At 46.1% G+C, this 26,539-nt stretch overlaps 12 protein-coding genes across 12 annotated transcripts; 6 read left to right on the top strand and 6 right to left on the bottom strand.

Annotated features, from left to right (window-relative positions):
* Nucleotides 1–23: 23 nt before the first annotated feature.
* Nucleotides 24–1,941, bottom strand: N7478_008222 (class I adenylate-forming enzyme family protein; the record flags this gene model as incomplete). Its single annotated transcript, XM_056924436.1, has 5 exons — nt 24–388; nt 437–558; nt 614–705; nt 766–1,517; nt 1,599–1,941. 5 exons carry the CDS (start codon nt 1,939–1,941, stop codon nt 24–26), a joined length of 1,674 nt encoding a protein of 557 aa, XP_056777162.1.
* A 1,109-nt stretch (nt 1,942–3,050) lies between these two features.
* N7478_008221 (ankyrin repeat domain-containing protein) lies at nt 3,051–3,389 on the bottom strand (the record flags this gene model as incomplete). Its single annotated transcript, XM_056924435.1, has 1 exon — nt 3,051–3,389. The coding sequence occupies one exon, from the start codon at nt 3,387–3,389 to the stop codon at nt 3,051–3,053; it is 339 nt and encodes a 112-aa protein (XP_056777161.1).
* Nucleotides 3,390–3,736: 347 nt separating this feature from the next.
* On the bottom strand, nt 3,737–8,101 carry N7478_008220 (uncharacterized protein; the record flags this gene model as incomplete). The annotated part of the gene is made up of 8 exons (XM_056924434.1): nt 3,737–4,190; nt 4,281–4,890; nt 4,947–5,413; nt 5,473–5,983; nt 6,031–6,093; nt 6,577–6,828; nt 6,903–7,303; nt 7,359–8,101. The coding sequence occupies 8 exons, from the start codon at nt 8,099–8,101 to the stop codon at nt 3,737–3,739; spliced, it is 3,501 nt and encodes a 1,166-aa protein (XP_056777160.1).
* A 486-nt stretch (nt 8,102–8,587) lies between these two features.
* N7478_008219 (zinc-dependent alcohol dehydrogenase) lies at nt 8,588–9,801 on the top strand (the record flags this gene model as incomplete). The annotated part of the gene is made up of 3 exons (XM_056924433.1): nt 8,588–8,703; nt 8,760–8,808; nt 8,875–9,801. The coding sequence occupies 3 exons, from the start codon at nt 8,588–8,590 to the stop codon at nt 9,799–9,801; spliced, it is 1,092 nt and encodes a 363-aa protein (XP_056777159.1).
* Nucleotides 9,802–10,520: 719 nt separating this feature from the next.
* N7478_008218 (TauD/TfdA dioxygenase family protein) lies at nt 10,521–11,628 on the bottom strand (the record flags this gene model as incomplete). Its single annotated transcript, XM_056924432.1, has 3 exons — nt 10,521–11,126; nt 11,188–11,397; nt 11,464–11,628. The coding sequence occupies 3 exons, from the start codon at nt 11,626–11,628 to the stop codon at nt 10,521–10,523; spliced, it is 981 nt and encodes a 326-aa protein (XP_056777158.1).
* A 1,802-nt stretch (nt 11,629–13,430) lies between these two features.
* On the top strand, nt 13,431–15,154 carry N7478_008217 (sugar porter family MFS transporter; the record flags this gene model as incomplete). Its single annotated transcript, XM_056924431.1, has 3 exons — nt 13,431–13,516; nt 13,575–14,359; nt 14,421–15,154. The coding sequence occupies 3 exons, from the start codon at nt 13,431–13,433 to the stop codon at nt 15,152–15,154; spliced, it is 1,605 nt and encodes a 534-aa protein (XP_056777157.1).
* Nucleotides 15,155–15,645: 491 nt separating this feature from the next.
* N7478_008216 (ketopantoate reductase family protein) lies at nt 15,646–16,741 on the top strand (the record flags this gene model as incomplete). Its single annotated transcript, XM_056924430.1, has 3 exons — nt 15,646–15,835; nt 15,904–16,093; nt 16,159–16,741. 3 exons carry the CDS (start codon nt 15,646–15,648, stop codon nt 16,739–16,741), a joined length of 963 nt encoding a protein of 320 aa, XP_056777156.1.
* Nucleotides 16,742–17,913: 1,172 nt separating this feature from the next.
* N7478_008215 (aldo/keto reductase) lies at nt 17,914–19,035 on the top strand (the record flags this gene model as incomplete). Its single annotated transcript, XM_056924429.1, has 2 exons — nt 17,914–18,519; nt 18,574–19,035. 2 exons carry the CDS (start codon nt 17,914–17,916, stop codon nt 19,033–19,035), a joined length of 1,068 nt encoding a protein of 355 aa, XP_056777155.1.
* Nucleotides 19,036–20,204: 1,169 nt separating this feature from the next.
* On the top strand, nt 20,205–22,078 carry N7478_008214 (uncharacterized protein; the record flags this gene model as incomplete). The annotated part of the gene is made up of 7 exons (XM_056924428.1): nt 20,205–20,319; nt 20,381–20,392; nt 20,536–20,795; nt 20,966–21,137; nt 21,261–21,639; nt 21,696–21,790; nt 21,849–22,078. 7 exons carry the CDS (start codon nt 20,205–20,207, stop codon nt 22,076–22,078), a joined length of 1,263 nt encoding a protein of 420 aa, XP_056777154.1.
* A 382-nt stretch (nt 22,079–22,460) lies between these two features.
* On the bottom strand, nt 22,461–23,461 carry N7478_008213 (uncharacterized protein; the record flags this gene model as incomplete). The annotated part of the gene is made up of 4 exons (XM_056924427.1): nt 22,461–22,468; nt 22,520–22,820; nt 22,882–23,303; nt 23,368–23,461. The coding sequence occupies 4 exons, from the start codon at nt 23,459–23,461 to the stop codon at nt 22,461–22,463; spliced, it is 825 nt and encodes a 274-aa protein (XP_056777153.1).
* Nucleotides 23,462–23,901: 440 nt separating this feature from the next.
* On the top strand, nt 23,902–24,779 carry N7478_008212 (SDR family NAD(P)-dependent oxidoreductase; the record flags this gene model as incomplete). The annotated part of the gene is made up of 2 exons (XM_056924426.1): nt 23,902–24,251; nt 24,317–24,779. The coding sequence occupies 2 exons, from the start codon at nt 23,902–23,904 to the stop codon at nt 24,777–24,779; spliced, it is 813 nt and encodes a 270-aa protein (XP_056777152.1).
* Nucleotides 24,780–25,194: 415 nt separating this feature from the next.
* N7478_008211 (class II fructose-bisphosphate aldolase) lies at nt 25,195–26,108 on the bottom strand (the record flags this gene model as incomplete). The annotated part of the gene is made up of 2 exons (XM_056924425.1): nt 25,195–25,465; nt 25,522–26,108. 2 exons carry the CDS (start codon nt 26,106–26,108, stop codon nt 25,195–25,197), a joined length of 858 nt encoding a protein of 285 aa, XP_056777151.1.
* Between the last annotated feature and the right edge of the window lie 431 nt (nt 26,109–26,539).

Here is a 26,539-nt window from a genome sequence, read left to right as displayed (position 1 = left end):
TAAAAACTTTTCTTGCAATCTGATTATTTGAACTCGAGATCTATCAACTCCACATCCTGCGGGAGCTTCCCTTCGGCATCGCAAGCGAAGAACTTCTTCATAACTCCCTTCTTCGAAATTTTGTCCGTGTACGTTAATGGCATGGTCTCATGTTCCTCAAGTAAACGTAACGCACTGGGAAGCATGTGAGGCAGAACTAGAGCTGCGAGATCAGCTCGTACTCTGTGAATATCAACTGGTTCTGCGGCAGGTCGAGCAATAACTCCAACTCTTCGTCCCACCACTTCATCCTCTACGGGGATAACGTATGCCATTTTGAAGTATTTAAGGTTTTGAACCACATCTTCGAGTTGGCACACTGGGACTGGACCGCCAGCAGTTTTGATGACTGCGTATTGTTAGTAGAGGTTTGATGGGAATAATGGGTGAGACTCACAGTCTGCAGATGCCCGACCGTCGAAGAAATAATAATCTCCATTTTTGTGACATAAGTCTCCTGTATGGAACCATCCTTCTTCATCGATAGCTTTCTTGGTTGCAGCTTCGTCGTTCAAATATCTGAAGAAGGTTAAAATCCGAGGACGTAGAGTAGAAATTGGAAACCTTGACATACCCAAGAAGAGTCGTCAATCCTCCAATTAACAATTCTCCCTCATCAGAAATCTTGAAAGGGTGTTCTGGGAATAGCTGTCTCCCAATGCATCGCTAAATTTATTTGTTAACCGAAATTTGACCTTGAATCACCAAGCTGTTGTATGTACTCACATGCTCCTCAATACTGGCATCCTCTTCATCCGTCATTCCAGCGATTAGCTTGCCAGTTTCCGTCGAGCCATACCGATGCGAAAGTGGCTTTTTCAATTCATGACGATAGAAATTCAATAAAGAAGGAACCGGTACGCTAGCACCAATCATAGGAGAACGCAAATGATGCAGCCCAGCAACATAATCTTCCCTCTCAGGGTGATCCATAAGATGATCCTTGAAATGGTGAGCCAGCTTCTCCCAGAGCACTACCGTCGAAGTAATTCTAGTGACTTTATCCGTTCGTAGACGATCCCAAAATTCCTGACCCGGCGCATAAGGGCTAATAATCTCGGCACGGGCACCGCCCAGAATGGCAGCTACTAGTGGCATTGTTCCTGCGAGCCAACTGGCAGGTCGATGGACGAAGAAGCCTTCATCGGAGTCAAGACGAGGTCGGTCGTAGAAATAGGCTCGGCTGTGAACGATGCCTTTGGGTACTCCGGTTGAACCCGAGGAGAAGAAGATGATACCGGGACGGGATTCTGGAATGGTAGTTTTTTCGGAAATTGGGAGGTTTGGTAGATCCCATAAGGTGGCGGGGCAGGTGTTCATGGTTGGGATTGACTCGACTCGGATTTCTGGGAGAAAGTTCTGGTTTGCGAATGCCTGAAATTGGCTTGCTGTTTCGCGGAAGTCGGCGCTCGCAAGGACATATTTGACGGGGCTTCTGCGAAGGTGGTGCAGAAGAAGCTCGGGGCTGGTATTTGTTGCTGAAAAATTGAAAAGGTTAGTTTTTGTCTGCATGGATTTGTTCAAGGAACTGTTGTGGCTAGAGCCGCGGATTCACGTACGTATGGGCACAAGTGTCGCTCCAAGGGCTAGAATTGCGAATGCGGCAACTGCATATTCGTAGTTGGCGTGGGATAATGTGCAAATCAACACTGAGTCCCCAAAGATTGTGGGATTTTCAGGGTCAAGGTATGTCGAGAGATGTTGTCTCAATTGGTGGCGCGTATGAATCACATCAGTGATGAATTGGTCATATGTGGCATTGACGCCCTTCGTGGGGTCATGAAAGATGGCTTGGTCTATTTCACGAGCAATTGGGAGAAGTGTGTTGAAGATGTTGTCATTAGGAAACCCTCCATCTTCCTCCATGAAGGTCGCCAATGTTTTCGATACTGTGTCTTCCATATTTGCTGGTATGAATGAAAACACAGATTATGAAAATTCAATCGTTCGGCAATAGATCGCGACGGAAAACAATTAAAAAAATCTGCCATCTTGAGATCTACAAGAGCAATCCTCCGATCGACCCCAAGCGCTACACACGGAGCACATCATTTCTCCAATTGCCAGGGAAGGTTGCAACATGTGGATCTTGCCGAGTCACGGTCCATGGTGGCGTGTTGAAGCGGCCCCCAATGTGGATCTTAGATGCTCCGTAAAGTGGACAACGACACGGCTGATGCCGGTCTCACCCATTGTCCAGATCATATTTTTCTGAAGCTCCATATTTTTTGTGCCAGTAACTCCTAAAGTTGCTGTTTTTGTAGATTGAAATCGTTCCATAAGCCCTGTAATTTCTGTGGAGTATCTTAGGATTGTCGAAAAGGGCTCGGTCTCATAGATACAGCCCAACTCGGCCAATTCCCGTCGGAAGAGTTCGGCATCTTGTCACTTTTTGTTGATCAGTCGTGACCTCTCCACCCTGAGAGCTGATTATAGCTAGTACTCCGAGTAGCGTAACAATGCAAGGCATGGCCAGTCGGACTGGCTGACTAGATGCCAATTCAGAGCTTGTGTGCAGGGATCGGCAGATATGTGGATCAAGCTAAATCCTGGAAGCTTAATTAGGAATAGGGGTTATGGTTTGCACAAAATAACCTGTTCGTGTTCGCATATGCAAGTGACCTCGCCTAGACACGGCAGGAATTAATATTTTTGAGAACCTTTCATATGACCATGAAGCTGAGCTAATAATTTTCAAAATGGTTAAAGTAAATAATGGGACGGGGAAAATGAATAAGTCTAGGAAAAAGGAGAAATTTGCCTTATGAAAATGATGTGGATCACCCATTGACAGGGGCTTCGTTGTCCCCAACGCCCCATCCAGCGACTACGGTACGGACCCGGGGTCCTCGTTAGGGGCCATTGAACGTAATGTACTTGTTTTCCATTGTATGCTGTGCAGCATAGCGTGCTGGATCCTCCACGCGCCCTAGAGTTAAACCTTGAAGCCAGAATAGATATGAAATGCAGCGGGTATGATAGTGAAATTTTAGATAGACTTTGCAGATCAGCTACCGGGACTCGGTATGCCTTCGCAGCAATTTGGCCACCGCTTTATGGCCATTTCGAACAGTAAGTGCTAATGCTGTATTTCCCTCGTAATCACAGCCCTCCACGTCGATGTCTTCCATCTGAAGTAATCGTTTCACAATGCGTTTATGGCCCTCCTCTGCTGCCTTCATGAGCGCCGTTCGGCCATGCCTATTTTCCTCAACATTCAAATCTTCATTTCCTTTTGCCAGCAATAGTTCCACAACAGATTCATGCCCCGACTCTGCAGCTAATAATAGAGGTGTTCGATTGAGGAGATCCCTTGCATGAATATCAATGAGGCCTGATCGAAGCAACATTTCTACCACCGCTGCATTTCTCCCCCTTGCAGCTTGACGTAGTCGAGTCTGTCCAGAAGAGCTTCTGACATGTGCGTCAACGCGTTTAGTTGCGAGTACAGACTCCACAATATCCCCTAGTCCCTTCTACACGCGTCATCTATGGTGCTGGCTTATCATCCAGCGATTTATGAGCGATGTATGGGACCCTTCGCTTGTTTTACAATAATCTACCAATGTCTCCGGGTGAAACGCAAGATACATAAAAAGTAGCCGAAGAAAGAAGAGAGAGAAAAAGAAGGAAAAAAGACTGTAAAAGCACTTTCAATGTCTGGATCTTTTACATGAACGCAGAAGTTTTGCTTCATTCATAGAGAATCATTGAGAGATCCCATGCCAAGCTCTACTAACTCAGACTCTAGGCTTGAGAACTCGGGACAAAACATATTGAAATCAGGTGTAGGAATAAAGCACGGCTCTGGAAGTCTCGTATCAAATGGAGCATAACGGCGGTTCCGATCGTCGATCGTGTCAATATTTTGAAGAGGCTCGTAAGCCTGCGGTGGCTGTCGGAGACGGCTGATGCTGTTCATGACATCGAAAGGCGCGTCTCTCCCTCTAGAAGATTGCTGCCTGTCGGAAGCCCACATACGCTTGAGCAAGCTTGCAAAACGGCTAGCAATATGGAACTCGCTGATCGCTGCTTGCTCCAGCGCTTGAATGTATTGTTGAACCAAGTAGGCTATCTCTGTATATTCCGTGCTCACTAGCGCACCGAATACGTCGGCTTTGTATAGGAAAACGGCGGAGTAGACGGTGTACCTATATAAGACAGAGTTAGTCAAAGTGTGCGAAGAGAAGCGGAAATATATGTCTCAACACCAAGTACGAAAGAGATATAGGGAAACTTACACGTAAAATCGGAATGGCATATAGCGAATCTGTGCTTCAGAGCTCGTCTGGACCGCTATTGTTAGAATTCTTCGAGCAGCATCCACTGATTCAAGAATGTATGTGCCCTCTGCAGTGGACAAGATTCCTCGCGGGAACAGTGAGGCGACATCGTTTGGCCCTGATGTGAGAGGGCCTGGCTCTCTTCGGTCAAGATGCATAGCTTTTGAAAGAAGTGACTGGAAGGAGAAAGCACTCGCATATAAACGGACATATTCTTTGAATATGTGCATAGTGCTGTTTAGCTTTGGCGATGCTTCAAGACTATCCCATCGTTCTTCCCATGCTGCGATGGACTGTCGGAAATCATCGAGATAGCGATTGTAGTCTCCCCGTCGTACCATTTGGGCTCTGCGTTCTTTGGATGCGTACAGTATGTCATGCACATTATGGAGAAGCTGAGTGAGCTCTATTGTAGCCTGAAGAACATGTGCATATTTGTGCTCTGCATCTGCTGGAAGCCGAAGACTTGGGAAGTCGTTCGCCGTGAAGTTTGTGGAAAGAGATGGCCCGCGGGACCAGAAAGATTGACCCATTCGGACAGATATCTGCCGGTCGGAGATGTACACAACTGCAATAACAGATAAGACACTGTACAAGTTAGAAACAGGGGATGGGCAGACGTACATATCCATGCTAATAGCTTTCGATTCTCTAGTTCCTGCGTCTCGCCCATTGCTGTCTCCCGAAAGGATGCCTTATCTAGACGGAGCAGATAGGAATGCCTCACTGCTTGTCCAATAAGAGACCAAGCCATGTTATCTTCCACAGCACTGAGGTTCATCGGGAACATATTGGGATAAGAGCATGTTTCCAGCTGTAAGTAGGGAACCCACTCTGCGAGAAGCAAAAGACCCTCGACTGATCCCACCCTCAAAGTCGCCGGTGTGGCAAGTAATACGTCAAGCAAGTGCCTTTTCAAATATTTCCAACAGTGTTGATGGATCTCTCTGTATGCGGTCTCATCTTTGGATGCGATGGTCAAGATTACAGTCAAGAGGAAGGGCTCCTCTACTGCTGTTTTGCGCGGATCGGTTGTTGCTATGACTTTTCTCGTTGCGAGGGGGCAGAATGTGTGGTATGTGGCTGCGTAACTAAATATGAACACGTTAGAAAGGTGAATGCTTTTGAGCGAGATAGTTATGGTTCTTACTGTTGGACCAAGATGTTCACCGTGTCTATACCCAACACACCAATCACCAATGTTTCTGTTTCGGAAAGCGTCGACTGCAGCATAGGAGGTGCTATCGGATTTGCAGGACTACTCCCTGCGGATGCCACGTTCGGTGGTCCATCCGAAACAGAAGAGCCAAATGCATCTGAAGCCGTGGAGTTGGGCAAATTGGAAACTCGGTGATCGTTCGCTGCAAGCCGAGCAAGTATCTGGAGAGCATCGCCTGGATTAGTGAGCTCGGCGTATATCGGATCCTCATCTCCTTTCCCTGAGTCTTTGTTTGGTCGATCGGTAGACCTCTGCTTTATTCCCGGGCGGCGGACGACTGGTGTGGAGTTCTGCTTCTGTTGCGACCCACGAAATCGTGAGAAGTCGCCCCCTCGCCGCGATCCGGCAAGTACACATTCATTCCCAGCTCGGAGGCATTGTACACATGAGATTGATGCTCCGTCCGGTGCGTTTGTCCTCCGTAATGTTAGCGGGAAGGCTTCTTGGGAAATATTTAGAACAGACTCAGAGGTACATATATCCACTCACTGATCACATTTGAGCTTTCGTTGACGACATCGTTGACATGCACGGTAAGCACGAACGTTTTGACTGCGAGTCATTGTACTTGTCCGTATAATCGTGATGGTGAAGTGGGAGGAGTTTGGAGTCGGGGCAAATCCGATCTGGGGAACGTCAAGTGCTGCTTCCCCACATTTGAATAATCCTCGGCAATAGATGGAACCAGCCGTGGCGTTGTCCAATCTCACCCATGGTCCTAGCTTTAACAGTCTTTCCCATTTCGATTTATTGCTCATCTCTTGCCGGATTTTGCTCTCAGTTTATACTTAAATATACTTTGACCTTATCTTTTACAATCATACCGAATAGATCTTTATACAGCTAGATGGACTGGGCTACCCGAGAAAGAGGATGAAGTAGAGCAGAGAGGCATCTTCGCTACGCAGCTAGTGGATCTGAAAGCACACATCTTCTATCAAATAAAAATAAGAAAAATCTCGCAATAGAATCCGTCTAATCAGATTCATTTACTACACTAGGGCTATTTAAAAACATGTACAACTTGGGTGTTACAGTATTCGAGAAATCCAGTGGAGCCCCATTCCCCTCCCAGCCCACTCTCCTTGTGTCCTGACAACATTGCGCGGGGTGTTGTCTTCGCCCAAGAATTTACAAAAACACTTCCAGCTTGCATTGATCGAGCAACTCGTTCCGCACGAGCGGCATCACCACTCCACACCGAAGCGCCGAGTCCGGAGGTAGTTCCGTTTGCACTGGCGATAACATCCGCCTCGTCGGACCACTTGAGAACCGGCACAATTGGGCCTGATTTTCAAAAATGTTAGAACTTGATGTAAGACAAAGAGTGAAGATATCCGCATTCAATGCGTGGGGCTTACCAAATTGCTCCTCGGTGACAATTCGAGATGTTGCAGGTGGGTTGTCGACAATACTTGGGGCGAGGTAAAATCCTTTGTCGGAGGCAATGGATTGGGGTGGAAGAGCAAACTTGTATCCTTGGGCTTCGCTGTCTTTGATCAATTCTTTTACCTTCTCGTATTGCATTTTGTTTTGCATGGGACCCATCGTCGTGGTAGGATCACTTGCCTTTCCAACAACCAACCGGGAAGCGGCATCAACCATGGCTTGTAGAAAAGGGTCATAAATACTCTCGTGGACATATACGCGCTTTGTGGCGACACAGACTTGGCCAGTGAAGACGAAGCATCCTTGAACGACTTCTGGGGCAGTCTTCTCGATATCAGCGTCGGGATAAATGATAGCTGGATCATTGCCACCCCTGAAAATTATTAGCAAAAGTGGGGTTGAATAAGTTTTGCGAAGAATGTACTTACAACTCCAGAGTCACGCGCTTCAAGGTTCCAGCAGCGGAGGCCATGATTCTCTTCCCGGTAGCACTGGACCCCGTAAAAGCGATTTTGTTGATATTGGGATGATTAACAAGTGCGGGACCAATAGAATCGTCGCCACCAATAACTTGCACCACACCGGGAGGGAATATCTGCTGGGCAAGCTCGACCATCTTGAGTGCAGAGTAAGGTGTGAAGGGTGACGGCTTCACAATGATAGTACATCCGGTCAACAAAGCAGGTATGATCTTTCCGACCGAGAGAACCATAGGGAAGTTCCATGGGCAAATGGCGGCAACGACACCAACAGGAACATGCCGAGTAGTCTGAATACGTGTCTCGTCCTCAATTCGCTCTTCTGGAATGCGAAGCTCAAGATTGTGCTTGAAGAGAGCCAAAATCTCATTTGCCTCGCCGGATGCCACAGCATATGGCTTTCCGCACTCCGCCATAAGTAACTTGGTGAAGTCTTCCATATATGACATGTAGAGATCCCTCCATTGTGCTAGCTTGTTGATTCGCTCTTCAAAGGGTGTGGCGGACCAGAGTTTGAAGGCTTCATTCGCGGAGCGGATAGCATCCTCAATGTCTTGTGGGCTGGCTACAGGTACGTCCCATAGCTTGGACTCCGTCGAAGGATCGACGCTGGATGTTGTTTTGTCGGAGCTGCGGCGCTCGCCATTGACGATGTTGCAGAAAACTTCGAAATTGAGATCCGTTCGTGTCATTTTGGGTAATGTGAATCTTGTCAGGTGTTTGAATTCAAATGTAATGGAAGTGAGGGTGGTTTAAGTATTGGTCCACACGTAAGGACCCATTTTATGGATGGATGCTCGTGTGGATTCTCAGCACGCACCTCTTCGCATGAAAACGCCGGGGAATTCCATTGCAATGGTTTCTTCCCACGCATCTATAGCCGTGCCGTAAAATAGAGACTTGTGGAGGGTGGTAAGGAGTGGTATGTATTTTGGACCGTCGGACGACGGCTGTAGATGGAAAAATTAGTATGGGCCCATTACTCCATACCCCGGACCATGTCTCCACAATCTTCTCCCGAGGTCGTTTTCAACGGGATTGGAAATGGAATGGATGAATTTAACACCGTATAAAGTGCAGCAGTCGCTGTTGACAAAAATTCAAATTTTTTTATGTCTTTGCTTGCCTCTTTCGCCATCAAGAACTGAAAATCCATCTCAATCGTTCACTTGTCCAAAATGCAGATTCCCATAACCCACAAGGCTATCGTCTACGATAAGCCTGGAGAAATTTCCACGAGCATAGTGGAAGTGAACACTCCCACCCCAGGACCTGGGCAGATTCTGATCAAAATGTAAGTGAAGCTACCCGATACCAGGTGAACGTAAGAATATTGACATATCAATACAGGACCCATTCTGGAGTATGTCACTCCGACCTTAGTCTCATGACAAAAACCGTATGTCGTTAAATCCAAGAACAAGAACTATCCACTGGAAGACATAATTAACATCGCGTTTCCTAGTGGAGTTGGCTCCCCGAAACCATCAAAGCCGGACAAATTGGTGGCCACGAGGGCGTCGGCATTGTTGCCCAGCTAGGACAATCATGCGAGGCTTCAGGTGTCAAGATTGGCGATCGTGTAGGAATCAAGTGGATCGCGTCAGCATGTGGAAACTGCATGCCTTGCTTAGCCGGAGCAGACGGTGTGTGTGACAATGCAGTGATATCCGGATTTACATGTCCTGGTACATTCCAAGAATATGCCCTGGCTCCCGCACACTACGTAACACCCATCCCAGATGGACTTTCCAGTGAGATTGCGGCACCTCTGCTCTGTGGTGGCGTGACTGTATACTCGGCTCTCAAGAAAAGTAGGGCTCAAGCTGGAGATTGGGTAGTCATTGCCGGAGCCGGTGGTGGACTTGGCCATCTCGCAGTGCAACTTGGAGGCCGAGGAATGGGATACAGGATCATTGGTTTGGATATGGGGCACAAAGAAGAATTTGTGAAACAATGCGGTGCTGAGGCTTTTGTTGATATTTCAAAGTATCCAACAGCCGATGGCAAGAGCGTTGCTGATGAGATTTTGAAAATTACCGGTGGTGTGGGAGCTGCGGCGTCTGTAATTTGCAGCGCCAGTAACGCTGCATATGGTGAGGCATTGTCCTATTTGAAGTTTAACGGTACACTTGTTTGCGTGGGTGTTCCATATGATGCGAAGCCAATCGCAAACGCCTTTCCTCATGCACTGGTTGGAAAGCAGCTGGCAATCGTTGGAAGTACCGTGGGAAATCGCCGGGACGCTATTGAAACATTGAATATGGCCAAGCGAGTTGCGACAACCCCGTTCCGCCTTGAGAAAGTTGAAAATATTGGCAGTGTCTTCAAGGAAATGAAGGAAGGAAAGCTGCAGGGACGGGTGGTGTTAGACTTGTGCTCATGTACATAGCCGTTCTAAGGGGATATAATAATATAACCCTGGAGATAGATTTGATTAGATTCAAGTTGCTATATTTATTCATAACGAGATGTAAAATTGTTCGGAATTCACAAGCTGAATGGTGTTAATCCGCAATAGGCTACCAGTATCATGGTAAGCAGCAGCCTCCACACCTTAAAGTTTTTTAATCAAATGCATTTGATATCGGCCCTGGATAGATTTAGACACAACCTGTGAACACAAAGACGCGTTCTAGATATTGATAAATCAAACTTGCCGATAGAAGTTTATCCGGATGGAAAAGAGAGAAAAATAGGAAGAAATGGAGGAAGGGGAGAGGTTGGGGTTGAGGATGAGGCCTAAAAACCCTCTGGCCGCTATGGTCCCCCGTACTGAACCCTGGAGTTATCTACTGTAGGATATTCAGGAAAACTTCAAACGCCCAACTATCTTTCGTTGAATATTAAGAAACGAACTCTTCAACGTAGTATACTATAAACATAATACAGCGACGAGAGCTACTAACCGAGAATTTGTACACATAAAGAATTAAGCCGATCACTAGTATGGAGCGGTCTAAGCCAATGGAAAACAAATGCCTCGGTGTTATTCCTAGGAGGTCAAAAAGCAAATATGACAAAATTGAATTTACCAATTGATTGATACTGAATTATTCAAAGCTAACGTACTAAAAAACACTGGAAATATTGGATGTACAATTTGCAAATTCAAGGAAGGCCTTGTCGGACGTTGGTATGCTCATTCAATCCCCACGCAGTAGAACTCGAATCATGCACAGTAGTCCGTCTCATATCGCGCTTGTACTTGCGAAGGAAAGGACCTCCAACAGCCCGGTGCATTGTGCAAGTGTTATCCCAGATGACCAGATCACCAACGTTCTGCCACTCGATTTCGACTGTGTTTTCATCGCGTTTGGCATAATTATACAGCTTGTCAAACAGCTCTTGCGATTTTTCGGAAGCAACACCTTCAAGATGGTGAACATGTGCTGCAATGTACAAGTTCATACGGCCGGAGGCTTCATGGTGCTGCACGAGCTTGTGTCGTCCCATGGGGTAATCAAGGGGCTCTAGGTCAGCGAAGGCCCCGGGCGCAGCCAGCTTTCGAGAGTGGAACATCGAGTGACAGGCCACATAGTCCTTGGCTAGAAGTTCTTCTTTGAGTTCCGGAGAGAGGCTTTCAAAGGCTGTTCGTGTGTCTGCAAATGCAGTGTGACCGCCCATACCGCGTGGAGGAAGCTCGTGTGCCAGAAGTAACGAGTACCCGGCGCGACGAGGGTTGAAGCTCGAGTCAACATGGAAAAGATCATTTCCCTATGCAAGAATTGTCATCAGAATCAAATACATCTTGATAGGAATGATTTGTGAGACGTACCCTGTTGGCCTGTCCGCGGAAGCTGTCGGGGTTGAGAATAGTTCCGTCGGCCTCGACGTTACTGACATCGAAAAGTTCAATATGTTTGAGTCGGTTTTGACGACCCTTGGTAATGTATGGGGTCACATCATCCAACTCTCCAAATTTTCGAGAGAAATCAATGTGCCCTTCATCATTCAGACCAGTGCTGCGAAAGACTACAACTCCATACTGGATTGCAAGAGCTCGTCAGATCAAAATCGCGAGGAACCTCAAGTGGGATGGACTGGAATATACCTTGGTTACAGCTTGATAAATCTCTTGGAACACTTCGTCACTCAAAGGAGACGCAAAATTTACACCACTAACTTCAGCAGCGAAAGTAGAGTGAAGTGGTCTCACGGAGATATGAGAGAATTGGGTGGTGTTCCGAGTAGTACCCGTGGTGGTGGTGGTCGACATGCTGAATGTATTCAAGTTTTCCGTTGATTTATTTGATAAATGCCTCGCTTACAGACTTCCAGGGTTTGGATAATGATCTTTTGGATTTCAGGTAGCTCGAATAGTGCGGGGTATCGCTTATATAGAACTCATGCCAATCGAACCCCGCATGATCCTTTCATACGATAGAGTAAAGACATCAACACAGGGCAACTGAAAGCACTTTTTTAAATCCGCCCATTGCCGAAAGTTTGTTGGAACACCTGAGCAGTGAAGTTAGACGATGCCTTGGACTGAGGTTGTGGCCGGTGGGTACACAGGACTCTTCATTTCCCGCATCCTTCCATCAACCCAATTGTACTCTGGCTACGTCAGCACTATGTAGATTTGCTTCCAATTTCGTGGTATCTACCTATAGAAGGCTAATATTTAGAGCGGAATGAATAAATCATGAAAGAAGATTCAAAGTTTGAGAGCTTCTATAACCGATATTGATTCCCCACATGAACGGGTCTTGAACCATCTGTAACCGAAGGCTTGATATTCCGTACTGAGAAGATACACCCCGAGGAACATAACGGATGAGGTCCACCACACCCTGACAAATATTTGGCTTTCCAATAATGAGTACTCACCAGAACCTGTACGTATGTAGTTATTATATATGGGAAGAAGGTGAACAAGAGAATAGAGATCCTGTTATGACTCGAGGTTAGTTTCTTATTGATGAAAATAAAGAAAAAAACAAACAAACAGAGCCTAAGATCCACAATGAGACTAATATTTAAAAAGAAATTTTACGCAGGTTGACTTTATTCTATACCCGTCTCGCTGCAGATCAGTCACTGTTTGACATTCTTCCTGGTGGTGGCCGATGCACATCTCGCCTCCGGGAACGCTTATGGCGCGAGCACATTTTCAGACACACCAAGTCGCTTGGAATGTGTACACTAAAGACCCTAAAGACATCGTTGCAGTTACAATGCTATCGCATAGCTGCGTTGCATTGTGGCACAGCACGAAGCCACTGTCCACTGATACTTCATGCGTGGTATATGAGGAATGGCTCAGAAATACCATGATATTCTACATTATTGAAGACCGTTGGAGCGCCAGAAAAAGCCGTGGAGGTCAAACCGATGTGTCTGACATTTGAAGTTGAATTAATAAAGTTTTCTTTTCATGATGATTTCAGTTCTTTTTTGCCAGCCATCTATCATACTCAATGATTCCATATCGTCTTGGTTGAAAAAGTCCCTATAAGCAGAGTCCGAATTTGGCCCAAATTACTAGTCAAGCTTGGATAGCCTGACTACCCTGTGGTAATTGCGCTTTCATAAACTCGCGGGCCTACGGAAATTGTACCTCCTTGATTCCGGAAAGACTTTCCATCGCATATCCGAGGTTATCACCATGTAAACCACACTCCATCTATAGCCGTCCCCACATTTACGCATCCTCTCAGATGACGTTCTCATTGGACTTTGACACGCCATAGAGTTTTAAAAGTGGGGCAACATCCCCGAAAAACACCAATATGCCGAACTTTCACTTTATCGTCTGTGAGAGTCGAGAGCTGCGGCCGGAGGTATGGCTATAGATGTAAACGCACCCCGATACTTCCCCGGAATCTCCCCACGAGCTCAAATCTGGGGAAATTAGGGCCTCGTCATTTCTGGGGAACTTGACATCTGGGGCAGGTCGATTGTATATTAAGATCCACGAATTCCTTTGCTTTAACACTGGGGAAAGAGTCTTCTTTTTATTTTCATAATTTATGACAGAGTCTTGGAAGTAAAGCTTTTGACTTTCAACTCGACGATATGATCACAAATCTATATGTTATCACGGCAATATCCGTGATCGGAGGGGCATTGTTTGGTTTCGATTTGTCCTCTATGTCCGCGATGTGAGTTTCAAAGCATAATAATCTTTCAAATCGACATCATGAGCTAATATTAAATCAGCATTGGAACAAATCAGTACAGATGCTACTTCAACCAAGGGCCTCATGGGCCCCCATTCAATGACTCGCCCAACTGCTCGGGCCCATCTTCTACTGTACAAGGCGGAATAACAGCATCTATGCCGGGCGGTTCGTTTGTCGGCTCTCTTGTCTCGGGATTTCTCAGCGATAGGTTCGGTCGCAAGTCCTCAATCCAGATCGGCTCTGTGATCTGGGTGATTGGAAGTGCTATCTCCTGTGCAGCGCAGAACTACCCCATGTTAATCGTTGGCCGCTTTATCAATGGCGTCTGTGTAGGAATTTGTTCAGCACAAGTCCCGGTCTATGTTTCTGAACTTGCGCCTCCAAATAGAAGAGGACTTGTTGTAGGTACGCAACAGTGGGCTATTACATGGGGAATTCTTATCATGTTTTATGTCTCATATGGGTGCTCGTTTATGTCTGGGCCTGCTGCTTTCCGAGTACCATGGGGAATTCAAATGTTACCCGCATTTGTTTTGATCGTGGGTCTGTTCTGGCTACCAGAATCTCCGCGGTGGCTTGCACGAAACGATCGCTGGGAGGAATGTCAACAAATCTTACAGTTAATCCATTCTGGCAAGCATGAGAGCGACGATTTTGTGAGCTTAGAAATGAGACAACTTAGGGAGGCCTGTGATGATGAGCGTCTCCACTCGGATGTTTCATTCGGTGAACTTATTGAGCCAAAGATGCTTTGGCGTGTTCATATTGGTATGTTTGTACAGATATGGTCTCAGCTGACAGGAATTAATGTCATCATGTACTGTAAGTATGCGCTTTCCATTTGATAAAGTTGAGGCAAAGAAACTAATAAACCATGAAACAGATATCACATTCGTCTTCGGCATGGCAGGTCTCAGTGGAAATTCAAACTTGGTGGCATCCTCCATCAGTTACGTGATCAATGTTATCATGACAATTCCGACGCTATTCCTTGTTGACCGCATAGGCCGCCGAGTTATTCTACTGTCAGCCAGTGTCTCTTTAACCGTCTGGTGGTTTATTTGTGCCGGGCTCATGGGAGGATACGGTCATGCAGCTCCGCCAGGTGGCATAGACAATGTGCCTGAAGAAAGCTGGTCTATCACAGGGGGCCCAGCGAAAGTCGTTATTGCATGCTCATATCTAGTCGTCGCTTCGTTTGCCCCGAGCTGGGGTCCGATCAGCTGGGTTTATCCTCCCGAACTCTTCCCGCTGAGACTAAGAGGCAAAGCTGTCGCCCTTGCTACTTCCAGTAACTGGATTTTCAATTTTGCTCTGAGCTATTATACCCCGCCAGCTTTTGTTAACATCAAGTGGAAGACCTACCTAATTTTCGGTGTTTTTTGCTTTGCCATGACTGTGCATGTATTCTTTTGTTTCCCAGAGACTGCTGGAAGAACTTTGGAGGAGGTGGATGCATCTCTTAATTCTAACACGCCTGCGTGGAGAACTAGAGTTGGGAAACGCAGTTTCAACGATGATTCGTCGGATTCGAATGAAAACGAACGAAACAACATCACGGAGAACTCGGATAAAGGTACGACTAACTCGGACGCGTTACACGTAGAGAAGGTGTGATTGAGATTTTTTGAGCGAAATGGCAGGCCGAATTCTTTTTCTTTCTTGATTATTTTGCCGTGGTTGTACAATGATATCCGAAGAGGCTCATTCAATGTCGCAGGAAACGTGACAGGAAATAACTGGCAGCGCAGCGCGAGGGGTCGAAGGAAGATCGCACTTAAAGTTTATTACCTAAATTCAAATAAGAAAACCATGATCTAGCCTTATCGTTGCTAATTTTCAACCAGCAAGCCTTTCCGAAATCAAAGTGGCAGTTGTCCCCCGGAACAGAAGTCATCCATAACCAAACCCCCCCCCCCCCCCCCCACCTAATCTGCTGGCGATAACTTCCTATATTCAATTAGCGCGTAGCGGGGTGAGCAAAACACTAATGAACCCGCAGCCCCTCAAAACCTATATAGTAGCGAGTTGGCTTTTCTTGGCCACAGCTACTTTTTAACCATTGCCCTCAATCTGCGGACTTTCATGTAAAGCAACTATATTTCATCATGACCAAGAGCAGAGTTCTCCTTGTTGGCACTGGTGGCATAGGCACCGTATCGGCATACCATCTGGAGAAGGGAGGCCTTGCTGAAGTCACGGCCGTAATGCGATCGAATTACGAGGCCGCAATGAAAAATGGTATCGATATCGACTCCGTGCAATTTGGTCAAATCAAGGCCTGGAAACCAACTGCCAGTACGTCGAATTTACTTGCAATCAAAATCCGATTTCTTTTCAGAGAAACTAATCTAACTCGTTAAAAGTTACAAAGAGCGTGCCAGATGTCTCCAAAGAAGACACTCAACCGTTCGACTACATCCTCGTCACCACCAAGAGTATCCCTGATGCCCCTCCAACAGTTGCGGACATCATTGCCCCAGCCGTCACCCCAGGCAAAACAGCCAATGTACTTTCTCAAAACGGCATCAACATCGAGAAACCTCTTATTACCCGGTTCCCAACAAACACTCTAATTAGCAGTGTCGCATATACCGGTGCAACAGAAACAGCACTTGCAGAGATCTACCAGACGACGACGATTGCCAGAAGATCGGCGCATTTTTCAGTCCCCAAGTTCCCACTGAAGCCGCCGAAGCCGCCGCAAAGCAATACGTACAGATATATAACCCAGACGGCAAACTGGATGTCATCTACGCACCTGAAATTGACAAGATCCGCTGGCGCAAAATCGCGTATAATGCATCAATGAACCCCGTGGCTACTATCTTGCGCATGGACGTTCCTCGCATTAAAATGAGCAAACATATCGTTGATGACTTGATTGTGCCTATCGTACTGGAGATTCGGGCTGTTGCCGAAGCTAAAGGAGTTACACTGCAGCCTGATCTTATTCATGCTGTCACTCATCAGGATCCGAATGATACAGCTTTCAAGCCGAGTATGTGCCAGGACTATGAGAAGGGAAATCTTATGGAGATTGAGAACATTGTTTCTGAGCCATTGCGTGAGGCAGAGAAATTGAATATCCCTACACCTACACTAAAGACTGTTTATGGTATCACGAAGGGCCTGCAGTTGAAGGTCAAGGAAGAGAAGGGTCTGTGGGGGCCGAAGTTTGAGCCGGGAAATCCTTATGAATAATTACATCAGTTGTGATTTATATTTATTCTGGCATGACAATGACAAGACCCAGAATTTTTACTGCGCTGCAAGAATATAGATCCTGGGGAGGAATAGTATTATAACTTGAAGTGTGACGTCCCCGTTTATAGATTAGAAATACTACAAGACTACATAGTATAATGCGTCCCCTTTGTGCTTGCGACGCTTGTTTCTTTTTTATTTGTATTTTTATTATTATTATTTCCACAATGTTCAGCCTACGACCGTTGACTCAATCAGATGATTCGTTCCATCTTATTCCTAACTCTGAAAACACGAAACGAGCCTCCCAAATGAACTTTTGTGTAGGATTATTGCTGAAATATTGTATCCGACTGGGGGAAATCCATTTCCTTTACAGGAGACAAAAAGAACACGGCATTCCCCGATGATCTTAGTTGGGATCAGTTGTCAGATTTATTTGCGTCATTACTGAGACCACGGGCAAATAACGCTGCCTATCGACTTATTGGTGGGCTTTGCTTTTGTGTTTACTTTGGGCCTGTTCCACTAAGATTCAAGCTTCGCCTAAAACTTATAACTAATTCCCACCGTTGGCTACATTTTGACCTGCTGTTGGTAATGTACCTGAAGTAGTGAGCTGGAATTCTTTGCACGCAAAAAGCGGATCGTATATGGAGAGGAGAATGTTGAGAAGCTCGTCTGAAGAATTTCTCGATAGGCCCCTGTAGCTGATACGGGGGCCCGCCACATTAACCACCCGCAGCCCAACTCAACTAATCCTGCGCGTGTTGACCGGGGAAGTGTAGGAAATCACATCCAGCCAATCAACCCTACGTCTTCATTATAGATCCACTCCACATCATTCCTGATCAAGCCCCCGAGACGAGGATGACATATTACCCCGCAAGAATAAACACGCCTGTTGGCTGTTACAACCACAGTCGTGCATGATATCAAGCCACTGTAACGATGGATGCACGAATGCCCTCAAAACGGTCCCGCGTACGAAAGTCCCGCGGTCGCGGTCTGCGAACAACAAATGGCCCCAAACCCACTTTTGCGGGGGAATATAACCCCCCTGCTAAGGAGTTAAGTTTAGAGAAAGCTGTCATTGTCCACATGTCGGTCACTCCAGCTTCATCTTGAAAACAATTGCACCATTCAGGTGGGACTTCAAACCTGCTATCATGGCTTCTCTTGCGGCCAGAGTGACCCGAGTGTCGCTGTTTCAGAAGTCTTTTATCTCATCTAAACAGTCTTTCACTCGCACCCTGGCTACCCGAGCAACATCATACACACTCAACACTGGCGCGAAGATCCCAGCGCTCGGGTTCGGCACATTCCAAGACCCCGATTCTCAAGAAGAGACAGTCAGCCGAGCTCTACAGAAGGGCATGCGCCTAATTGATACCGCCCGGGTTTACCACGTCGAAGAACAAGTTGGGAGAGGAATCAAAAAGAGCGGAATTTCTCGTGAAGACATTTTTCTTGGCACGAAATTATGGTGCAACGATTACCACCCCAAAGACGTTGAGCGTTCCCTCGATGACTCTTTACGCGATCTGGATACTCCCTATGTCGACCTTTTGTTAATGCACTACCCGTGCACCTTTAAGCGGGGACCTGAGCGATTCCCTCGAGATGCCGATGGCAGAATGATTCATGGCACAACCACATTTGTGGATACCTGGAAAGCAATGGAAAAACTGACCAATACTGGAAAGGTCAAGGCCATTGGAGTGTCAAATTTCAGCCAGGGTGAAATTCAAACCTTGCTCAATGAGAGTTCTACAGTCAGTTATAGCAACCACCACCGAATTTAATAAAAAGGCTAATCAATTATCCAGGCCCCAGCTGTTCATCAGATGGAAGTCCATCCCTATTTACAGCAGAAAGGCTTCAACGAATGGCTGAAGACCAATGGCATTCATGTTGTTCAATTCAGCCCACTTGGTAATATGAACGATTTCTACCGACAGACTGGGTGGTCTAAGGATGTTGCACATATGATGCGGGTCATTGATCAACCGATTTTGAAAAAGATTGGCGAAAAATATGGCAAAAGTGCCGTTCAAGTGGTTCTTTCGTGGGGTATTAACAGTGGTCGTTCTGTTATCCCTAAGAGTGTTGTTGACTGGCAAATCGAACAGAACCTTGAGGCAGATTTCGAGTTACAGCCTGAGGATATTGCTCAAATCGCAACATTAGACACTAAGGCTCGGTTCAATGATCCAAGCTTAGACTATGAATGGCGTTTGTATAGCGATCTGGAAGGTATTGACGGTACTATGAGAGGAAAGACCCATTAGATATTTACAGCAAGCCCCGTGAAATTTTATACTAGTTCTTTGACCAGGCTGAAAATATGATTTCTCCGAAGTCAAAATGGTGACACATATTCTACCTGCCTTCAAATTACGATCAGAGAATACTAGTCACATATGGCTATGATTGTTCATCTATTTAAGTAATGTGAAAGAGACTATATTCAAAGATAAAACTTAAATGACCCAAGTACCAATCTTGATGATGATAATAACTATCTACTAGTAGTCGCTAATAATACTAACTTGAACTACATCATCATTCAACATTCCAATGTTGCTCTCCCACGCCTACAGTCCACTCTATTCCAGAATCTCTCGCAGGCTCAATCTAGTCCTGTAGCTTCGCAATATGTGATGTCAAACATACTTAAATTTACGAGTGCGGAAATGAAGGGTTGCTAGTAGTTTGCTGACTAGAACAGTGATGCGTGCAAAAAAGGGTTTACTGCAGGCGACCCACTATACTATACGATTTTGACTTTCGTGCAGCAACGCCGGGAGTGGACCCTGGCGGGAAAGCAGGGTCATTCGGCTATTAGTAGACCCATTTCAAAGACGAATAGTAGGAAGGAGAAGAAAAAAAAATTCGATCAATAGAGACGAATTGATGGTCTTCCATTTTCTGAGCTCCTCTATGACTTGATCAATGGCTGCTATGATTCCTTTCGGGGCAGTAAGGTCGGCTTTAGGCGCGAGCTTCCCCAACTTCTTGCATGCCTAAAGCTAATATTACCTTTCCATTTCTGGAAAGGATTATCGAATGGTGGATAGAATTCTCCGTTCCTCTGTCCTCGTGTCGAGTGTACATCTCCATATCACGAGAGAATTCGAGGGAGGACCTTCATCTGCACATGCTGGATTCATATCAATACCCCCCTCACCGAAACAAGCCCGCTGACCTTACTCATATAGAGTGCATTAGTGGGGGACTAACTAAGCCGTCTATTAGTTGTCTTATGAACACCCAGCCAAGCTCATATCCCGAGTGTTCATAATGAGGCAAGCTATGACACAGGGTTAAGACAGATCTTATAACCGAGAGACAACCCGCTCAATATTAGACACCTAAGACCACCAAATAATCCTTTCATTGTTTTTATTCAAGTTACCAATTTTTTTTAGTTCGGCGGACCGAATTTAAATCCTTCATCATGTTTGCAGCGTTGAGTGATGAACGGGCGACGTGGAAGGTAGCCTCCAAGCTGGAAAAGAGATCACTTTTATTCTCCGTTAACTGCCTTGCTGGTCTTGCGATTTTTTCCTTCGGTAGGATCTTTGGCCACCTCCAGATACAGACCGAACTGTGAGATATTGATAACTTAGACAGGCTATGACCAGGGTATGATGGGGGGGAGTCAATGACTCTCAAGCCTACGTGCACCGAATGCGATTAGGATACGAAGACAATGGGTCAATAACTGTAACAAATACCTTTGTTGCAGGGTGGTATCATTTCAGTTTATTACCTTGGGACACTTCTAGGATGCTTCATGGGCGATTATGTCAGTGATCGATTCGGTCGCATCAAGTCATTTGCCTTTGGTGCTGCTTGGGGGATACTTGGAGCAGCACTCCAATGCACAGCAATAAATCCGACATGGATGATCGTATCGCGCCTTATTAACGGCGTTGGCACGGGAATTTTGAACGCTACTGTACCGGTATACGGCTCCGAGCTTGCTGACTATGAGTCTCGTGGAATGTTCATCGCAATGGAGTTCACATTGAATATTGTCGGTGTAGTAGTAGCTTATTGGCCCGGATTCGGACTCAGTTACATCAAAAACGGGACATCAGACTTTCAATGACGTTTTCCAATTGCCTTCCAGATTATTATGTTACTTTTCCTCATCACTGGATGCTGGTTTTCCCCTGAATCTCCCCGTTGGCTTTGCATGATGAACGCCGGGAGGAAGCAATGTATGTCCTCGAGCGTCTTCGTGGTTCCGGCAACGAGCGTGCGATCAGGCTGGAAATGTCAGAGATCGAAGCCATGGTCGAATTAGAGGCTGAGTCGGAGGCAAATATCACATATTTCCAGATGCTATTCGGGACTGGCCAGGGAGACTTGCATATTGCGCGACGTGTGCAGCTTGTCATTTGGCTGCAAATTATTCAATGCTGGTCAGGGGATTGCTGGGGTTACCATGTATGCACCAAGTAAGTCTTTTGTCCTCTGATCTGAATCATTCTAAACGCATCTACAGCCATCTTCAAAATTGCTGGCTTCGACTCTCAAAAGACCATGTGGATCTCGGGGCTTAATAATATCTTCTACGCATGTGCAACATTGATTTGCGTTGTAACATTGGATCGAATTGGTCGGCGCTGGACCCTGTGGTGGGGAGCAGCAGGTCAAGTGGCTGCTATGTTCCTCGCGGGTGGTATGGCTCGTGGTGGAATCGCCAATCCGGATAACCAGGCTCCATGGGGTATTGCAGCGACCTCGATGGTTTATCTGTATACCTTCGTCTTTGGTGCTACATGGCTCACTGTACCGTGGCTATACCCAGCAGAAATCTTCCCTTTGAAAGTTCGGGCCAAAGGGAACGCTTGGAGTGTTGCGGGATGGAGTGTGGTAAATGGGTATGTGTTTCGTTCCGAGAGGTCATTTGCATTTTGTGCAGTCTAACAAGCGTCAGGTCCTTGACATTGGCACTTCCCTACGTTTTTGCTGCCATTGGAGAGAACACCCTACATGTATTTGGCGCAGTAAATCTTATCAGTATCCCTATTGGTAAGATGACCGATTCGCTACTTTCAGATAACGAAATATCCGGACTAATGATTACTAGTATGGGCTTTCTACCCTGAGCCTAGTCAGCGTAACCTGGAGGAGATCGACATGCTGTTTATCTCTAAATCCCCCTTTGTGTGGGATGCAAAGTCGAACTTCGCGAGACTCATGGCTGAGAACCCACATTTTGGAGCGGCTTGTACTCGAAAAAGTGTTGTGAATGATCCTGAAAAAGAGATGAATCTTCAATGTGAACATGAGGAGATAGTCTCGACTCATAGAAATTGAGATATCGACTCAGTGTGTATATAGTTGAATAGAAGCTTGGCCATGATTCGCCTACATGATCCCTTTTAAAACTTGAATTAATGAAAGCAAGGAAAAATGTGATAAAGTTTCCGTGGTGCATTTACTAAGTATCTCTTATATGCAATTTGAAAAGTAGAGGCAAAAGATGTTGGGCAGAGTGGGCGATCAAATAAACCACAGCAGTGAAGCAAACGCAATTCTTAGGCTAAACTACGAAAACGCTTGAGTGGGTTGAAATAACAAGCAAGCAGGATTAAATTGAAATTGAGATGGAACTTCATATTTTCTATTATTGGAGAAACCTGTACACATAGTCATATATAAGAGTTTTAATTTCGCGGGGTTTTGGGTCCACCACCATTTAGCAAACTGTTTTCGTTAGGTAAGTCTTCATATTATACGATAAACGGAGGCACTTACTTCCAATAACACCATTAACTGGAATATCAATAGATGTGGTGTAGCTGGCTGCCTCACTCAAGAGGTAAACATAGGCACCGCCGAGCTCCTGCACCTCAGCTAACCTTGGAAAGCCACCATAGTACTTAAGCTGCTGCTCCCAGTCTGGCTGTTGAGGAACCCAGTATGTCATAGCAGTCTTAACCAAACCAGGCGACACACTGTTGACGCGAATACCGTACTGTGCCCATTCCATTGCCAGAGTGTGGGTCATGTTGCGAACACCTGCCTTTGAGGCACCATAGGGGGTGGAGGGAACGCGCTAAAAAAAAGGAAAGAAAGATTAGACATGCTTTTTGGAAATTTGAAACTGCAGGTAATACCTTATTGGGACGATAAGAGGCCATCGAAGCTGTGAAAACAATAGATCCCTTGATCCCCAATTTGATAAATGCACGGGCGGCGGCGCGTGCGCTATAGAAAGCCCCGAAAAGGTTCACGTTGAACAAGCTCTCAATCTCGTCCTTGGTGAAGTCAAGAGCAGCCTTATGGTGTGTGCGTCCAGCATTAACTACCATTCCGTGCAGAGCGCCGGCCTCCTCGATTATTTTGTCAATCGCAGCAGTGATAGTCGATTCTTCGGTCACATTGGCGGTGACAGCAAATAGTTGATCGGGGTAGCGCTTCAACAAGGCAGCGAAGTCATCTCCAGTCTCTCCAATGTCGATGGAATAGACCTTGGCTGCGCCGTTTGAAAGGCAGCATTCGGCAATACCGAGACCGATGCCGCGGTTGGCACCAGTAACTAAGCACGCTTGAGATTAGTTAACGTATTTCTAATTTCAAAGTTCTGTTTCCAAAATCCATACTGGCAATGACTTTTCCATTGAGGCCAACTTGGGTTTGAGGGGCGTTTGGTGTCTGGGCCACAGGCAGTTGGTCCGAAGTCACAGAGGGGGCCATTGTGGAATGAGGTGCGTTCAAAGCGGGCAAAAATAATTTACAAGAATGAATCTTAATCAAGAACAGGATACTTCTCTTTTTTTTATAGACTACCGAATACCACAACACTTCTCATGTTTCCCCGTAACACGCACATCTGCATCGATACAATACCCCCACTTCATACGTCCTCAGCCAAGTGGCGCCCGAAATGAGAAGAAGTTGAACTTAGAGCAGGTTGACCCTCGAGACGAAATAAGATGACCCACTTCACGCCTGATTGGGGGCGATTTCGAAGATCGGTGCAGGACCACGGGGTCAAAGAGGGGTTGGAATTGCATTCAGCCGTTAGAGTAAAATAAATCCCAACTCAGCTAATTCGGTTAAAGCCCAAGCTCTCATCATCAATGTACCAACATATTCACCTTGTTCTGTGCTCTAGCTTGACTGCTTGATCAACAATGGCTGCGCTTCCCGCCTGGAATCTCCTCAAAGGCAAAACTGCCGCAATAACCGGCGGCACTACTGGTATTGGTCGTGCGATTGTTTTGGCATTTATCACACAAGGTTGCAATGTCGCTGTGAACCATCTGGGTATGCCTCAAGATGAAAAGCATCGACATAGTCTCCTGGAAGAGATCAAGGCAATCAAAAACACGGGTATCAAGGCGGGTGACATCCTAGAGCTAGCCGGCGACGTCACAAATCCTGAGACTAGCTGCAACCTCGTCAAAGAGGCTGTATCCCACTGGGGCAAATTGGATATCTTTGTTGCCAATGCTGGCGTATTCAAACAAGCAGAGTTTCTCAAGTGAGTCAAAGGATTTGCGTCTCTTCTTCAAATCCCGAGCGAAACAAGCTAATACAATTGTCCAGAATTGAACCGGCTCTTCTTGATCATAGTGTTGACGTAAACATCAAAGGCACCTTCTATTCCTGCCAAGCTGCCGCTCAACAGATGGTGAATCAAGGGCACGGAGGTTCGATCATCGGCATTTCTTCTGTTAGCGCTCTACTCGGTGGCGGCTTTCAAACCCACTATACTCCCACAAAGGCCGCAATTCTTTCTATGATGCAGTCTATGGCTATTGCCCTTGGAAAGGACAAAATCAGATGCAATGCATTGATGCCGGGGACGATCGCCACTCAATTGGCTGATCATGACATGAAGAATCCTACGAAAAAGGCCGCTCTTGAGGAACGCATACCCCTCGGTCGCATCGGCGACCCGGAAGACATGGCGGGCCCTGCGGTCTTCTTAGCCTGCGAGGAGATGAGTCGCTATGTGAACGCGACAGGACTGTTGGCTGATGGTGGCATGTACAGCAAATTGCAATAATTGGACGGGTAGTATAACTTGAATTTCAAATGTTCTCCTCGCCATATCATGTAGACCAAATGGACATATACTATAATTCAAGCCAAACCCAATTGATGTCTCTTTTTCTCTAATTTCTCCATTTAGAAATATTCCGAATTATAGACTAGCTCAATCAGGCACCTCCGGCTCCGAGTCGCTGGGCCTGTCGATATCATCATTAGAGGCTCCCTGCATGGATAAGAGGATCAGTGTTCCTTTATTCAGTCCCTGAAAATATGTACCAATTATGTATGGGAGAAACATACACAGCGACTGGGTAAATTTTAGGAATGAACTGTTAAGAAAATTCTTATGATACAATATTTCTATTTATGAGTCAAAAACTCCAGTTACACCAATATTTTCACAGTTTTGCACAACTCTCAGCATCTCGTCACGCCCTACCAGCTGATCCGCAAATCTCCATCCACTTGATTGTCAAATCAGCCACCTTCTGAATACCTTCCTCAATAAGCTGGGTATGCGGTATCTTGCCCACATTTGCATAAAGGTGGTCATAATAGTCATCTAGCACCAGTCGATTTACATTGATTTTGGTGACGCCGGCGGCTACGCAGCGTTTCAATAGCTCCGGAGCGAACCCATTGGTGCCGTGAAGGGCTAAATGAACTCTTCCATTCGCTTGAACACGAATCTTCTCGAATCTGCCCACGTAAATGTTACCAACATTGTCTCCCGGAAACTAGTCACTCAAGCTCACCTTTCGAAATCCAACTGTGGACCACGGAGACCATATTCCCCATGAACATTGCCAAATGAAGGGGCAAGTACATCCACTCCCGTATCGACAAACTCGTCCACTTCCTCAGCGGTCGTCATGCATGCATCCAGTCCCGCAGTATCCATGACTCCATCCTCTCCTCCTTCAATGCGACCCGGCTCGGCTTCTGTCGCCTTTTCGCGCTCGTTACAATATTGTACCAGCTCGCGAGTCATTTTCAAATTGGTTTCCTTCTCGTAGTGCGACATATCCACCATGATGCTATCGAATGGAAGATCTGCTGCGCGCTTGATGATAAATTCAGATTGAGCATGGTCGAGGTGAATACTGATCGGTACGTTTGCTCGCTTAGCAGCATCGGCTGCGACACGCACTAGCATGCCATCTGTGGCTTCGATGGCCCAAGGGAAAAATTGGATGATGAGTGGTGAGCGGGCAGTCTCTGCAGCTCGAACCAGTCCTAATATTTGTTCGGTGTTATAGGCAATGGCGGCGATGACGCCGTACCGCCCACTTTCAGCGTCGCGGAGAATGCGCTTATGGCAATTTGAGTCTTTCCAAGACATGGTGGGTGCTGTGGAGGAAGCAAAGAGGCGAGAATTTGATTCAATTTTTTAATATTTTTATTTTTCAATTCCTGCATAACAGCTCTTCTTTGTAAATCTGAATACTCAATTTATTTCAACTTCGCGTTGTACCGCGTTGAAGCGGGACAAGATGACTCGGGACGGGGATATGATCTACAAGAACAGGCTGTTGGCCGTTAGCCGTGCCAGACGAATACTAAGGCAAATTCGAAATATAAAGTTTCATTCTTTTTAAATTCACCTACTAGTATGATCTAAAGTACTAAAAAATGTGTTCCTTCATTTGTTTTTTAATTGTCGTTTAAACCCCTCTTTTTAAACGTCTTTCTAAATATCTTTCCACTTGGGTTTCTCTTTATGTCGAAATTACAGTATAGATAGCTGTGCCGGAGGACACTAATTGCCCCCCC

The sequence above is a fragment of the Penicillium angulare genome, assembly GCF_028827245.1.
Source record: "Penicillium angulare strain IBT 27051 chromosome Unknown utg000005l_segment0_segment0, whole genome shotgun sequence".
NCBI lineage: Eukaryota > Fungi > Ascomycota > Eurotiomycetes > Eurotiales > Aspergillaceae > Penicillium > Penicillium angulare.
The sequence above is the reverse complement of the archived record's forward strand: the minus strand, read 5'-3'. Positions and strand labels throughout refer to the sequence as shown.